The 17,081-nt window shown below is 46.2% G+C and overlaps 1 protein-coding gene across 1 annotated transcript in view; it reads right to left on the bottom strand.

Moving 5' to 3' along the window:
* The window catches only part of LOC144278420 (beta-galactosidase-1-like protein 2), a 49,968-nt gene that overhangs the window by 5,777 nt on the left and 27,110 nt on the right, over positions 1-17,081 (bottom strand). Inside the window, exons 8-16 of the mRNA XM_077839697.1 lie at positions 16,340-16,404; positions 11,760-11,844; positions 9,542-9,679; positions 8,095-8,175; positions 6,898-7,004; positions 5,679-5,825; positions 4,490-4,561; positions 3,484-3,562; positions 2,058-2,145 (exon numbers count right to left, since the gene is read on the bottom strand). Of these exons, the coding sequence (XP_077695823.1) occupies positions 2,058-2,145; positions 3,484-3,562; positions 4,490-4,561; positions 5,679-5,825; positions 6,898-7,004; positions 8,095-8,175; positions 9,542-9,679; positions 11,760-11,844; positions 16,340-16,404 (862 nt within the window). The remainder of the gene's footprint in view (positions 1-2,057; positions 2,146-3,483; positions 3,563-4,489; positions 4,562-5,678; positions 5,826-6,897; positions 7,005-8,094; positions 8,176-9,541; positions 9,680-11,759; positions 11,845-16,339; positions 16,405-17,081) is intronic.

The raw sequence follows: 17,081 nt of genomic DNA, 5'->3' as shown, positions 1-17,081 counted from the left end.
ACAGTCTTCCTGTCATCACCATCATCACCACCACCACGGAACTACTCGTACACAGAAGGCAAGTCAAGGTTCCTAGACCTTAGAAGAGGTGGCATGAAAATTCCACCATGCCATATTCTGTGGAGAATGCTATGGAAACCTAGGCCACTCTATTTAGCACTTGGATGTTATAGCGATGGATGCTCTAGAAGTACCTTAAAAAGCCCCCAAGATGGACTGCAACGTTATAATGGCCAATGTAATTACTTGGGGGGGAAACTCTGGTCAGGACACTCCGGTGAATGCTCTGCTCTCATGAGAAATATTGCAGGATCTTTATTGCCTTCAGGTAGATTGGCCCTCAATTTTAAAGACTTACCCCAAACAGCTCCTTCATAAGCCCAATGCCCCCTTAAACTACGCTGGAACATTGGGTCAGGTGTTAGCGAATGCCACCTACCGAATCAAACCCATCACTTCTATTGGCATTGGGTTTTTGGTGGATGTCTCCCATCCAAGTATTAACGAAGTCCAATTCTGTTTAGCTCATGGGATCGGATATCACTATCTGAGCCAATATAGATGCATCAAGTCTGTTTTGGAATATATAATGCAAGGGCACCCTTCATCACATCAGGGGGTATTAGCAAGTTATTGGGTATGCTCAAAGTCTGCATCATTTCTTGCCTTCTTGTACCACAGGTGTGATTGTGAGTGGTGATGAAGCAGAGAGAAAGTGAGGAGCTTAGAAGTTCCACAAGAGACTCAAAACCTTATCAGAACATGTCCTCTCCAATGCTGATCAGCAGCATCCCCAGATTCAAGCAAATTATTGACCTCGTGCAATGTGAATTCCACTGTATTGCTGAGCTAAGCCTGGCACAATCCCATTTTCAATACAGTGTACTCTGGCTTCCTACTCAGAGATTTCTACCTTATGATGTTTCATTGCTAATGGCCAGTTGCTAGTAACTGATCAGACTGCTGGCTAATCTTGCTTTTATGCCTGCATGGCAGCTCACTAGCTTTCATACCTTTGATTGGGAATATCCTTCTCTAATGACCCTACAGCACAAAGCTGACAGCTCACCCTGCCAAAGAGAATACCTTGCAAAACCTTCACTTAGAATATTTAACACTACCTGTTAGCACTGTCCTTAAAGGATCACTGTAATAAACTGACTAGAGAGAGTATACACATGGCTGACATCTACTGGACAGAATAAGAACACAACTGCGTGTGTCACAGGCCCTGCAGTGTCCAGAACTAACAGAGATTCTCTCTCCTTTGGCTCAAGCAGTAGGGGTTTGCAACTTTGTAGCAGAAGTATTGGAGTTCTAGACTTTCTACACTATTAAACTCCAGGTGACCACAGCAGGCAGCAGAATGACAGCTGTGAAGTCCTCAGGCCTCACAAATGTGTTACATTATTTGGCAACACTAGCACTGCAATAGCAAACCCCCTTGAGATTTTTGGCAGGAGTCCATAAAGTGACCTATGCTCTGTTGCTCTAACGACAGCAGCCTGGCTAGTTATCCCTCCGAGATTATTTTGCTTTAGCATTTAATACTGAAGAACACAATTTTAAAACATGAAATAGGGGGAAGCCATCTGGACTAGTAATACACTGTTAGGAGCTTCCTGAAATTACTTCCCCTCTCTATCCAGGGAGGAGGGAGTGTCCTTCACTGAAGTGTTTCCTAATCCCAAATTTCTGATCCCAGACAAGCCCCAAACTTTTACAAAATTCAAAAGGGTTTGGATTGGCCACATCTCTACAGGCCCGATCCAATGCCTATTAAAGTCAGTGGGAGTCTTTCCATCCCCTTCAATGGGGGGTTGTATTGGGTCCTAAATAAAGGTGCAAAAATAAGTGTTGAAACCTTCTGTACAATTTTAGTTGGCGTTATCAGGAAGAGATTCATAAGCGTGAAGATTCACCAGGTGCTGCCTTTCCGGGCACTGCTAAGTAGGTTTTGCACCTATGCCAAATTGTCTGTGCAAACGAAGGAGATATATATATGCCCTCCTCCTCTGCACAAACAATTTAGATATATGTACATATATCTCCCAAACCTTTCCATGAAGCCAGGTTTCATCTCCAGACTGTAAATCTTGAAGTTCCTCAAGGGGGTTTTATTCAGGAAGACGTCACCAATTAAGCCTGCAAGAGCAATAGAGGTAATAAAGAGCTGAGAAGCAACTAAGCTGACGGATCTTCCTATTTCAATAGGAGGAACAGCGGGATACGGAAAGTAGTCATGCTCTGCAATGGCATTAAAGCCCATATGGTCCCACTGCTCATCCAGATTGAGCAGGGAATGTTGCCACACTTTGCCCTCTCCTCTCCATCCTTTGCTTTAACTCACTAAGCTGAGAAACCCTCTCCTGGCAGAACGTACTGTTGGTATACATAGCAGATTCACTTTTTATTTGGCTGTCCATACATGGATTTTTTTTTTTTTAAAGCAGCAGATCAGTTACTTCCCCAATACTCAGAAGAAAATGTGGAAATCCTGGTATCCCTTGTACTGATCCACTGCTTTTTTCACCAAGGATTTCAAAGCACCCAACAAATTTAGACTCACCAGCCTCCTGTGAGGCAGTTGAAATTATCCTCATTTGCGGGTGGAGGAAACTGGCACACAAGAAGTCCAGGGCAGAGCTGGGAACAGAACCCATCTCTCCTGGCTCTCAGTCCAGGTCATTAACTACAAGCCGATGGTTGAGATTGTCAAAGCAGTCCAGGGGCTTTAGGCACACCTCTTCCATTAAAGCTAATGAAATATGTCTCTACATTCACTAGGCTGCTCTGAACGTTTCAGCCTACATTCCCCCCTATAAAACAGAACACAAGGAATCTTGACTCCCAGTCCCCAGCTCTACCGGCATAAATATTTTACTGAGCTGGACATAGTCCGTAGTCCCAGGACCCTGTGTACACTGAGATTATCTTGCTCTCCAAATCACAGAGCAGAAACAGGGATCAGGAAGGAATTCCTTTCCCCCCCCATGTATGATGTTACACAAGTGGATATGGACATCATGGAGTGAGAAGAGGGGCACCCCATCTATCTTGACAACCACTATAGGGAGGGACTTGGGAAGGTCTTTAAGATAGGTCCATCCCCCATGAAGTGGGCTATTTTCACCAACTATCACATGTCAGCTACCACCACCCTGGACATGTTTGAACTTATGGTCAAGAAGTGACATATATTCTTTTATCAGTCTCCCGCCTTGGCTGCCTTCTACTGCCTGACTGCAAAGCTACACAGCATTATCCAGGCACAGTGAAATTTTTGCATGCCTTTATACGACTCAATCCAACACACAGGATTTTAACATTCGATCTGGAGTGTTTGTTTCTGGAGTGCGGGAGCCATTTTAAAAATGTCCTCCGTGTTGGAGGTCCTTGCTAAACACAGACTCAAAAAGAGGGGTTTATCTGAGTTCTCAGCCCCATGCACCAGCTTGGAAGGGAAGAGACAACTTAACCTACCTTTCCGCTGCTCATTCAGCATAAGTCCGTAATTGACACGCCCGCAGTTCTCTACCAAAAGCCTGAGCTGCCTGAAGCCCTGTAAAGAATGGATCAGCCTCTGCTGAATTAGTGCACAGCCAAGTGCCAGGTCAGCCATGTTGAGCAAAGAGAGAAATCAATGGTATCGCTCCAGGGGGGAGTTTGCACCAGTAGCTTTGGCAGCTGTTTACAGGACTATAAATTACAGGCATATGCCACAGCTGCAAGTAACTGCAATCACTGAGGAAAACTCAACCTTCTCATGAAACCATAATATTTTGCTGTTACATTTTAAATGGTTGAAATGGTACGTAGAGCTAGAAACAACATGTGTCCAACACCACACAGGCTTCCATCACACAGCTCTACCCAGGAGTCACATTCCTGACCTCCAATGTTCCCTCCCACTCATCCAATTCTCGTCTTTGGAGCCATGCACAGCTCTGCCAGTGCACATTTAGTAGACGTGCTACTCATACGGCCGCTTTGTGCCGAACTGTTGGATGGTTTTGTAATGCGGGAGAGCGTGAGCTCAGAACACACGTGAGACCATCCAACTCACTTCACTTTGACCTAAGAGAAGTAAAAAGACTGAAGCATGTTTTGTGCCTATGAGCGAACAGCCTACATGTCCTCAGTCAGCACAGGCAGGGTCCCTAGAGCCCACTGTTCCATCTCATGGGTGTCTGCAGTGTGTGGGTGTGGCAGGAAGTGCACCAGCTGCTACTCTGGAGTGAACCTGCTGACTGGAGTTTTGTCCAAATATTTCCCCTTCTCTGAAGGATACTCTTGGCATTTTAAGCCACTCTGCTCCAACTGTGGAGTCATTTCAGGTTTGAGTGTAACAACTGCTCTGTGTCTCATGCTGCTGCATCGCTGGTTTGCAAGAAGCTGGCATTAGACACACTTCGGGCTCTGCATTCTTGGGGGTGAGCTGTGATTCTGTTACCCACATACTTCTCGTGAGTGGTCTCAGATTACTTACCTGTCCTTCAGGAATTGACAGCTCCACCGTGTTGTAATCAAGGAATCCAACGAACACAGTGTTAACAAACACCTGCAGGAGAGGGCAAAGGAGACCAGCAGAATTCGAAACAGGTGTACTAGACAAGAGATTAGAGCCATAACAGGGGAGGAAGCATCGTCTAACGCAGGTGTGGGCACACTTTTTGGCCCGAGGGCCACATCGGGGTTGCAAAACTGTACGGAGGGCTGGGTCAGAAGGCCGTGCCTCCCCAAACAACCTGGCCCCTGCCCCCTATCCGCCCACTCCCACTTCCTGCTCCCGATTGCCCCCCTCAGAACCTCCGACCCATCCAACCTCCCCCTGCTCCTTGTCCCCTAACTGCTCCCCCCAGGACTCCACCCCCTATCCAACCCCCCCGTCCCCTGACTGCCCTGAACCCTATCCACACCCCCGCCCCCGGACAGACCCCCCAGGACTCCCACACCTATCGAACCCCCCCCCGTTCCCCATCTCCTGATCGTTGTCCCCCCCCCGAACCTCTGCCCCATCCAACAACTCCCTGTCCCCTGGGATCCTCTGCCCCTTATCCAACCCCCCTGCTCCCTGCCCCCTTACCATGCCACTCAGAGCAGCAGGAGCTCACAGCCCCACCACCCAGCTAGAGGCAGCCAAAATGCTGCACTGCCCAGCAGGAGCAGAGGGCCAGAGCGTTGGCAGCGTGGCGAGGCTGCAGGGGAGGAGGGACAGCGGGGGAGGGGTCGGGGGCTAGCCCCCCCCGGCCGGGAGCTCAGGGGCCGGCCAGGACAGTCCCGTGGGCTGGATGTGGCCTGCGGGCAGTACTTTGCCCACCTCTGGTCTAACAGGAGTCAAGACTCCCAGGGTTTATTCCCAGCTCTGCCATTGACTCATTCTGCAATGTTGGGCAAATCAAGGCATTTCTAAAAATGCACCATGATTTCCTACCATTACCTTCTGTGGATAGATTTGAGCTGATGTTATTGGAGTTTAAACAGACTTGGACCTTGAGCCTGGGATTTAGGGAGGATGTAGGCTGGGGCTTCGTTATGAACAGCACAAGGGAATCACAATTCTACTCAGGGAAAGCCTGCCACCTTGGTTTACGGCTGGCCTATTTCACGTCAACTACCGCAGCCAAGCTATTTGCCTTTCTGTAGAGTCAGAACAACAACTGCTCTGTGCTCTTTACCTGTGCTCGGTCCCGGACGTTGTCCCTGGAATGCAGCTGTCCTCCGCCGGATATGACCGTCTCGTAGAGCGTATACCCATAGGCCTGCCCGTTGCCATCATTCACTGGCAGGTTCTCCATGTTAACCGGGAACTCTGACTTAATGGGCTGCAAAGGAAGAACAAGTAACCTTTCTAAGGGGACAGGCTACATAGGGGCGGCATCATCAGCCAAGTAGCTGCTATGTCTCACAAACCGACATTTACTCAAATCCTATGCAAAAGCTGCCTCTCTTAAAGGGCTCCCGGGGTGCAAAGAACTGCAACTAAGTGATGAGTTTCAATCCTGCCAACACCATCTCTGCTAGCTGGATGTCTAAGCCTTCATCAGACACAGATGTTCAATTATGGCTATTTCATCACTTCCTTGATAACCTGCTCCATTGCCTATGGTTCTGAAAGCTTCTTCCATGCTGCAACTTAAACCCATTGCTTCTTGTTCAATTCTGGGTGAATAATTAGAGTAACTGATGCCTGCTTTCTTCACGTAGGAGGTAGTTTTGGTGTAATGGCTAGGGCCAGGGACTAGGAATCAGTACTCCTGCATGCTATTCCTGTCTCTCTTACTGTGTGACCTCGTGCTAATCTATTGACCCGTCCTGTGAATAGGAAAGCATCATTAACCCATTTTACACCCTGGGGGACTAAGGCCCAGAGGGACGGCTGAGGGTTTTGTAAAGCTCTGAAGTTCCCAGATGGAAGGCACTCCAATGAGCGCGAAGTATTAGTAAATGGAACAGGTGACAAAATGGGTGAAGCCTCATATTTGCAAAACCAAGCATCCCTGAAGCCAAATCCGAGCAGTCCCACATCTTCCTTCTCAGTAAATAAATGCGAGTTCCATACAACGTACTAGGCCCAGGTCTTTCTGATAAGACCTTAAAACACAGGTCCTCTCCCCGTGACATTAAAGATCATGTAGCACTTTAGAGACAAATGGCTCTAGTATCCTTGGCCAAAATGTGCCCTCTCTTCCCCATTCTTGTGGAGCATGTGGTATACAAATGGGTTGACTTCCTCCACCCCAGAGGTGGCTACCTTTCACTGCAGCTATAGATACAAAGTTTGTGAAGCACCTTGAGGTCCTTCAGAATAAGATTATATTATTTCATAGTGCAACGTGTTTCTTTGCATCATCCCATCCTCTTGGCACATTCTCCAGCTCAAAGGACTGTACCCACCTCTACAATAGATAGCAGCACCTCCCACAGAGAGACATACTGCGGCAGCAGGACTGCGCCATATGATGCTTTGTCTGTGATCATAGGAGGGAGGGGCAGAGGCTGTCCTGCAATGCAGAAACAAGACAGGTGTTATATTTCAGTTCTGCTAGATAGATGCTACAGAAGGCAACAGGGGGGCTTATGGGCACTCCCTGATTCTATCTCTAGACCACAGCTCTGCCTCTGGAAACGTCTTTGATCAATCTCCCTATGGGATCAAACAGAGCACTGTATCCACCTCAAAGAGAGCTCAAGCAAAACTGAAAGCTGGGCCAGGGCTAGTGTATTTATCCAGTGGTGAGAGCCACCTGTCCAACTCCAGAGAGAACAGAATGCAAACGGGATCTGTACAACAAAAGCACTTCCCCAGATTTGCATTGATTTTAAGTTTGCTGGCATGACATTTCCCCTGCATGCGGAGACTGTTAAATGCATGCATCCTTCCCGTTGCTGGGAAGTCAGCTGAAAAACCATTTCTGTAACAACCTGCTCTACAACCCCACACTACAAGAAGGATGTGGAAAAATTGGAAAGAGTCCAGTGGAGGGCAACAAAAACGATTAGGGGCTGGAACACATGACTTATGAGGAGAGGCTGAGGGAACTGGGATTGTTTAGTCTACAGAAGAGAAGAATGAGGGGGGATTTGATAGCTGCTTTCAACTACCTGAAAGGGGGTTCCAAAGAGGATGGAACTAGACTGTTCTCAGTGGTAGCTGATGACAGAACAAGCAGTAATGATCTCAAGTTGCAGTGGGGGAGGTTTAGGTTGGATATTAGGAAAAACTTTTTCACTAGGAGGGTGGTGAAACACTGGAATGCATTACCTAGGGAAGTGGTGGAATCTCCTTCCTCAGATATTTTAAAGGTCAGGTTTGACAAAGCCCTGGCTGGGATGATTTAGTTGGGGATTGGTCCTGCTTTGAGCAGGGGGTTGGACTAGATGACCTCCTGAGGCCCCTTCCAACCCTGATATTCTATGATCCCTGGGCCTCCTACTCTTCAGGAAATGCTTCCAACTAATCTGCGGGACATATCCGTGTGGGGAGTAGCAGGGATCCAGCAGAGACCCTTGGTGGTCCATTTTAAAGCTTCTCTGGTATAGCACAGGCCAGCATTTAAGGGGTAGAGAAGCTGCTCTGAGGTTTATCATCACCTATGATCTTGGTGAAGAGTTGACGGAGTCTGAAGAACTTGGATGTGTAGTCTCCAGCCTCTGTCAGCACAGCATCATAGTCTGGAAAACAAGCATGCACCTGTCACAGAGCATCGTCAGCTTTAGGAAAGTAGTCATTCAAGAGGTCAGAGCCAAAGGGATAATATGTTTATCTCAGGCCTTGTTGACATTAAGGAAGTTTCCACTGGTATAGCTACATTGATTAACTACACAAGCACAAAGTTCCTTAATGCAGACAGGGCCTGAGACATTGTCTCATTGTGTAAAGAGACAGCTACTTAATAGCAAAGTAATTCTGAAGATGGGCGTAAAATAAAAGTAAAGAGAAACAGCTTGAACCCACACCTATTGCTGGTATAATAAAGTGTATGGTCAAATTCTGCCCCCCACGTTCACTTCTACAATGCCTGACTGAAGTCAAGGGTAACAGGGCATGAAAGTCTGAGGGCACAACAGGGCTCTTAACCGATACCCTTCCTCTCCCATGTACACCAGTGCCATCCATTTTCCCATTATGCTTAATGGGTTTTCCCCTGCCTCATACAACTGACTGACAAATAAAATATTTTCTTAACTGTTATTGCAAGCCAAAGAGGAGGGGAAGAAATATGGATGCATGTTAAAGGCCTATGTTTCAGGTAAGAAATCTCTCCACTTCTTGCAATCAGAGGTTCAAATCACAGCAAGCTCAAGTCAGCCCTTCTTCCACGCAACACAAATACGTTGAGGATAGTGCCATGCAGTAAATGGATAGGGGTCCTATCTGCCTTGCATGGTCCCAGACACCTTTCCATAAGAACACAGATTTGCCTTAGCATTCTCTGCTAACATTTCCTCTTTTCCCTCACTGCTGTACTGTGGCTGCTGCTCTCCTCCCCAGTGTTGGCTGCACATACTGTGAGGGTCCCAATCTGCATCTGCCCTTAACTCCATGTGGGATAAAGTCAATAGTTTTGGTGAGGACTTTTGGGATGAAAATTGCTATAATATACTCTTCAAATTGTTAAAAGTCAAAGCCAAATAACCAACTATTTTGGTGTCAGAAGTCTCAGATGGTCTTTCCTTAATCATTAATTGAAAGAGAGGAGAGACACTATAGAGAAAACAGCACCACTTGATGATAACTATATGTCTTTATCTACCCAGTGGTTTCTGACTCAATTCATAGTAAAGGACTCCCCCAAATACTGGAATAGGGCGAGAAAACTGGAGTGTTAAAGGAAACCCTCTGTCACAGTCACACCGTCTTCCCAGATGAGCCAAGATCAGGGTCTTTCTTCTCTCCTGTCTCGGTGATGGTGATGCAGAGACAGCACCTAGATCCTTCAAGAAAGTGATGGGCATAGAGCTTTCCATCAGCTGCAGCTGGCTCAAAGGCTGCAGGCTTGCAATGCGCACGCAAGCGAGGCAGTGAAAGAAAACTCACCATAACTTGTGACATCTGGCTTGTACTCATCAAAATCCAAAGCACCATTCATGAAGCCAAAGTTGGTGCCCCCATGGAACATGTAGAGGTTGATGGATGCTCCCGTTTTAAGGACTTCTGCTACAGAATTCACCATATCTGTAAAGGAAGGAAAACCCCCAACAATGGTTCCGAACATCACAAATCAAGAAGGTAGTATAACATAGTACGGACTGAACATGCCAACAATTCAAGAATTTCAAACTGAGCATTTTGTTTACAATCACCCCCCTCTCCCAATGCTTCATGAGCCCAATTCATGCCTGGGGTAACTCCAGTCACTTACAGCTACCTTATATAGTATCAGAGGGGTAGCCGTGTTAGTCTGGATCAGTAAAAGTGACAAAGAGTCCTGTGGCACCTTATAGACTAACAGACATATTGGAGCACAAGCTTTCATGCGTGAAAACCCACTTCTTCAGATGCAACTGAAGAAGTGGGTATTCACCCATGAAAGCTTATGCTCCAATATGTCTGTTAGTCTATAAGGAGCCACAGGACTCTTTGTCGCTTTTACTTTATATAGGGCAACCTTTCCACTTGAAATGTTCTGCAGGAATAATTCATACACAGCCCATCCGAGAGAGCCTACATTCCCAAAGCAGGCAAAGTTTTCATTGACTTCAGTGGGAATTCTGTCTAGGCAAGGACCTTGATCTACTATACTGATGACATAGTTACACAGAGAATTGCACAGGTAGGAGACAGGTTATTTTAGATGCATTATGTTATGACCAAATTATTTAAGTTTCCTTTATTTTTTTAAGATATATTTATTTACCTTGTTTCTTAATATATGAACTGAAATGGGACATGACCCTTTTGGAAGTACTAAGTTTGAATGAGGTTTATGTTGACCATATCACCCACAAAAGGTAAAATAATCTTGTTGGAGTGAAAACAAATCTATTTACTATGCATATAATGTGATGACAGAGCTATCACAAAATCCTCATGTCATTTTTACTACTGCTGTAGCATACATATGCAGAATAGAGTCCCTTAGAAATTTGCACAAGATAGGGACGAAGTAGCTGAGGCAGTGGGCTAGGAGTCAGGAGATCTGGATTCTATTCCCAAATCTGCCACAGAGTCCCTCTGTGACCTCAGCTAAGTCATTTCGTCTCTCTATGCCTCAGTTCCCCATCTGTAAAATGGGGCTAATACTATTTCCCTCTCCACATGGGTGTTGGAAAAATACATTCATTAAATGATAGTGAGGTACTCAGATTCTGTGGTGATAGGAGCCACATAAAAATGTAGATCACTAGAACAAAGCTTTACGGGCCTGCTCCAATGCACACTGAAGTCATTGGAGAATCTGCCAGTGACTTCAGTGGGCAATGACGTGTCCCTACGATGACCCATACCCCTGAAGAGGTAGGGAGATAGGAAACAGTGGAGGAGGTGAAACAGTGGAGGAGGTGAAATAAAACCCAGAAGTCCTTTCTAAGCTCCTCACAGTGACTATCCTTATTTCCTTTCCCTTCCACCTTATCTCTAACCCCAATTACAAAAGTTTTCTACAATCCACATAACTATCAGTTCTTCACCAATTTCATTAGCTTGTATGTTGTATCCACATCGCCTACTCTTTGTTTGTCTCTTCAGACTGTGAATTCTTTAGGGCAGAGATTGTCTCTTTTCTGTGTTTGTACAGCCTCTAGCACAATGGGGGTTCGTGACCCAGTTGAGGTCTTTTGGACACTGCCATAATATAAAGATTGACGGCTAATGTCAATGTTTAAATCCAGATTGATTGTTTTTCTGAAAGATCTGCTCTAGGAATTATTTTGGGGCAGTTCTCTGGCCTGTGTTATACAGGAGGTCAGACTAGATGATCACAATGGTCCTTTCTGGCCTTGGAATCTATGCAACTACTCCTTGCACTAGCTTGTTGATATGCTTACTCCTAGAGCAGTGAAAACAAACTTATTTGAAAAATGCCACATAAAAATCATTACTTGACATTGACAGGGATAAAGAAAGACAAAAAAAAAAAACCCACAGCAGTGTGTGAATCCACTAAAGAGGTTATAAATTTACAGGCACTTGCTCAGAGCTAGGGGCATCGCTAGATAGGAAACTTGATGGAGACAGCATTACTGTACCACATTTGTTGACAGCAGTTTATACCGCAATAAATCCTAAGTGTGCGATGATAATATATGGTGCTCACCATCTGCATCAAAGACATTATGAGGGCCGCCCCAGCTATCAAACCATCCAGTCCAATACTCCATCACCATCTTCGGCTTATTTTGCTGTTATAAAAACAAAAGACAGAATTACATAGATGGGGTGGTATGGTGATCCAGTGCTCACCCTTGTTTTCCAGAGGCCCTTCGTCTGAGTGCTGTTGGAGGAAAAGGCCCTTAAAAGGGTTTCTTCTCAAGCACACAGAAAAGATCTAGAGACAAAACCCTGGACAAGCAAGACATAGAAACACCTAGGACAGATGGGCAAAGCAGAGCCTGAAGCATATACAGTCTCCTACGATCACACCACCAGAAGGGAAACACAAAGCAACGCAAAAGAACAGGTGACACCAAATGGTTCCACATATCAAGGCTTTGAGCAACTGGAGCAAAAAAACAAGCCAACTGCGATGGTTTAGTTTCTGCTAGAAATTCACATTTATAAATGTCTACTTATCAGCCACACCACTGCAGTTTATGAGTTTGCAGGTGTGCTGTAGCCAATGCTTGCCAAGGTGGGAACAGCAGACCTTAGCGACTTAATGCCTTTTTAATGCTGCATATGGTGATGGCAGGAAAGCATTAGCCTTTGCAGGAATTAGGTCTTCATTAAAAAGCAATTTCTTCCCATTTGTCACGGCTTGCCAGCTCCTTTACCTCCTGTGGAATTCCGCTTGACCCCATCACACCAGACAGTACCATGTGCGATCAGACTTGTCAGCACTCCGCACTCAGGACGTTTACTCCTAGTCAAGGCAATTTCACCTTGTGTTTGATGGGTGGGGGTTATCTGATGCTATGTGAAAGGGATAAGGTAAGCAGAATTAAAGAAAATCATGTTCTATTAGGAGAATACAACTGCTGGTGCCTGTAACGTTCTAATTGCTCCAGGTTCAAATCAGCTCTTGATAAAATACAGTATCAGTCAAATCAGTCTCAGACAAAACAGTCAAGCAGGGCATTTAATCAGCGCCTTGAATAGAGACCACATCAAGGACAAACAAACCTATGATTCAGACTCCCTAAGAACACGCACGGTCAGCCCTCCAACCCCTATAATTAACTAGCGTTGCAGAGGGAGTGCTGTTCTCCAAGGGTCACGCTGTACCTGGTGATCAGCAATGACTATGAGGTTGGTGGAGAACATGCTACTTCTTGCTCCAGTGCCAGCTCAATATGGCAAGGCCAATTACAGCAGAACCTCTCTAGCCTGTGGGTCACAAAGTCAGGTTAAAATGGCTGGATTTGCACTGCAAACTTTCCAAGAATGTGAAATCCCAATTAGGTTCCAAGCTGGAAAATGGGGAGATGAGAGAACAGACAGGCCACAGCCCAGGGACACAAAGCATTTCTGCAAATCTTCCAGGCTGGCATTTAGGGGAGGAAAGGAAGGTGTTGGTGGTAGAGGAGGAGGGAAGAGTGTGCAATCAAAGAGGAGATTGTTATCATTTAAAAAATAAAACCTGGTCCCATTTTGCTGCTATGGCATCTCACAACCAGGCTGCAATCTGAGCGAAGTGCTCATTCACCAATTCCCCACCTCTATACATCTTACATCTCTGACAGTGCAAGGAATCTGGGGCACTCAGGTGAAACACTAGACTGGAGTGCTCCTCCACAAATGAACAGTGTTAAATAAAACACCATGCAGGCAGTGTTGAGGGGGTGCCCTGGGACAGGATTCTGCATGAAGCGCTGTCGTGAAGCCAATATGTAGGCATATCTGCAACAAGACAGAATGCCATTGAGTCAAACTGCCTCCTGATCAGTTTTGGACCGGGATACCCAAGTCATTAGAGAGAAAGGACTGTTAGAGTGGTGAATCACCCCAGGTGAGAGTAGGAATGATGCTACTACTGTTTGCTTGACACAGACTCAAGACATCACCTCCACCGCCCCACTGTATCAGTTACAAAAGGACAAAGTACAGTACACAATGGGTTAATCCAGTGCTTGGTGTCCTTTGCTTAAATTTGATTTGGGTCTGAAATCTAATATAGTTCACCACCTTAGCTTATCCATACCATCTGGCATTACACACTTAGGAGAGGCTCAGGCTTGGAATGGAGGTGTGAGGGCTGTAGATCAGGATTGAGGTGCATTGGCAGAGTTGAGTGGGACCCTGGACTGGAACAGCACGCGGTGGGGGCATTGCAGGTGAAGACTGGAACTTGCTGGCAAAGCTGTAGAGCAGCTAAGATTGAGATAGCAGGGGAGGAGCGAGGTAGGATGGCAAAGCTAGAATAATAGAGGAGAGAGCAAACAGCGGCGACACATACCAGGCCCCGACAGGTCATGGAGTCTGTTCCATGAACTCTATAATCCAGACCGCCTTTTTCAATTGCCAGAACCTGCTGTTCAAAGGCACCAAAATAGAGAACCCCGTTTCCAAGCCGTTTAAATTAGGGAGTCCAGTTCTCAGACTGATAAGCAGGAACATTTAGGGACGTGCCTAAATGGCTGGTGGAGCCCTTCAAATATGGAATCATACACCCAAACTTCCCACTGAAGCTGCTGTAATGAGCTGCCGTGTTGAATTTGCTTTATCAGAGGAGACTGAAACCTCTATTACTGTGCACTGGCCCCTCGCAAGGGCTGCAGCGCAGCCTGATTGGCAGCTCACTGGCCCCTCGATGATTAAATGCTTCTGAAACCACGATGTTGCTCAGCCTGACCCTGACTTGGCTGGCTGTGTCATAGGCACGATACTTTCATTTTTATCCTGATCTCGACATGGCTGTGACTGTGTGTGAACCAAGCAGCTTGGCAAACAGAAGGAGCCTTCACTCTGCTTTGTGAGTTCACTTGATTTAAGAAACACTTAGTCCACCCCACAAAAAATTTTGATACACGGGGGATTTAAACTTTAAATTACCCTTAATCCCTCGGATATTTAGTATGAGTCTAAAGAACCTTCCCATCACCTCCCCAGTAACAAACACTTCAGGAGATAAGATTTCTGGCTTTCGGAGATATCTGGCTACAATTAACCTTTATAGAACAGTAGGGAAGGTATTTCAAGCCAGGAACAGACCAATGCCCAGGCTCCTGTTGGTCAGGCAGAACAGCACAATCCTCTTTAAATGAAAGACACAAGCGTCAGGCTATCTCCACTTGTGTAGAGAGCCCTCAAGCTGCAGGAAAGGAGGTCTCCAGTTCCAAGATCCAGTGGTACCTGCAGATTAATACTCCAAAGCAAAGAGAACGTGGAGAATCAGAATGCTGCCAAAGCAGTCAGGCCCAACTCCCTGCTGCCAAAGTGAAATTATTCTGGCCTCTCTTCAGTGGATCAATAGCTGCATATGTCATGGAACAATGGAAACCCAGGTGAGGGGAGTCAGATCAGGACCTGCAAATAGGAAATCTGCTCACAGATTCCCAAGGGCTCCACCAGCAGAACACTTCAGAATGCCATCCCCTCTCCCCACCAGCATGCACGAGGCACTCGGTTACGGCTATGAAGGACACACTTGCCAGAAAGGCTGCTGTGGAGTCCTGCCTTCTCCTGCCAAAACTTGTTCACTTTAATTGTTTAATTGATCACTCAATATTAGAAAAAGGAATTACCAGACGTTCAAATCTGTTAAGCACTAAAAAGGACAGACAAACATAGACCTCATGCTGCAAATTCAATCCGGGCGAGGGGGATAATTTAATCACATGTTGCTGGTGGCTTTGTGACGTAGCAAGTCTATCGGGGACATCGCAGCATCTTGCTTTTCCACCACACTCATTCCCACCATACCATTCCCTGGAGATGCAGCTGGACTAGTGCCCCGCTATCCAAACACGGGGGGGGGGGGTTAGGAGGAGGCGGCTGGCTGGCTGTTGAATACCCAACCCATATCTAAATCTGCATTTTGCAAACAGCCTGTAGCTTTATACAGTGCTACCCATGTTTTCCATATTCTCAGTAACCTGGAGGTTGGCTGTGTCCCCTCAGGGCTGCAATGACTGCAGCTGTGCTCTTGAAAAGCTGTGGGCTTCTGTCCTGAATATCTAATCCCTGTGAGGCTGAAACGAAGCTCTTAAGAGTTCTGAAGCTCCCAGATGCCCAAACCCCCAATTTCATGAGTATCCATGAATATTATGAAATTAGGATTCACCCATAATGGGCTGAACCAGAACCCTAGATCCAAACATCCCCCATCTTTGAAGCATTCAGAAATTCAGAGCTTGATCTACAGCCTCTCTCTCTCTCTCTCTCTCTCTCTCTCTCTGCTTTATACCAGAGCTGGGCCTCAGCTGTAGAAATTCTGATGCAATGGCACACACTGTATCCCCCCGCTTTCCAAAGAGAGATCCCAGATTGCGAACACTAGCCAAGCTCCACAACCATACGGGAAAACAAGCAGTAAGTGAGCATTGGGATACAGCCTCATTAAGGTCCCATCCAACTTCCACTGAAATCAATGGGAAACTTTCCATTGACTTCAAAGGGATTTGGCCCTAAGGGAAGAGGAGTCTAGAGCATCCACCACAAAAATAAGGTATCAGTGCTTGGATGCCACTGCTTCAACGATAAGAATAGGCTGAACAAAGACAAATCTTTTCATCTTACCTGTACTGTGTCAAGATAGACCAGGAAGCTGGAATCCACCTTCTGAAAGTTAACAGTGGCCAAAGCTGTTGAGAAACAAGAGTCTTTACTAGTGCTGATAAATCAATCCCCTCAACTGATGGAACGTTTCCATATACCAGGATGGGGCATCAACCTGTCACCAACTCAGAGGGAAAATAAGCCAATTACTGAATCATTAACACAACATCCTGCAGCACGCCTGGGTGCTCCTTGGAGGTCTCCAATTCAAATCCTGACCTACCATGAAGCTTCTCAGCTTGTGGACTTCGACAAACAGTGGAATAGCTGCAGGCCACATTCCTAGCTTTGAATGTTCACACAGAGATACAAGCAAGAAATAACAGCAGCCCACCTCATGGGATATCCCAAGGCTTAATTAGCATCCGAAAGCACTTGGAGATCCTTGGATGAAAGGCACCATAAAGGAGAACTGTTATTATTAGAAATCATATCTGGAGGCAATTCTGACCTCCAAGCTTTAGCTGCAGGATACTCTATCCCTGGCAGAGGCTTACAGCTTAACGGTTCTGTGGGGGTAGGTGAACAAGAGAGGGATTGAGAAACCACAATACAAATGAGCCAGATAGATCTCCCAATTAAAGTCTACATCTCAGCAGGGAGACACACAGTGTTTCACCGGAAACAAGCCAACAGCTAGGTTATGCTCTTTGCACGCTGGGTGAAAGGCACTGACTGCGTAGTCCAGGAGAACTAGTGCACG

Source organism: Eretmochelys imbricata, chromosome 22 (genome assembly GCF_965152235.1).
Source record: "Eretmochelys imbricata isolate rEreImb1 chromosome 22, rEreImb1.hap1, whole genome shotgun sequence".
Lineage (NCBI taxonomy): Eukaryota > Metazoa > Chordata > Testudines > Cheloniidae > Eretmochelys > Eretmochelys imbricata.
This window is presented reverse-complemented; position numbering and strand designations above follow the sequence as displayed.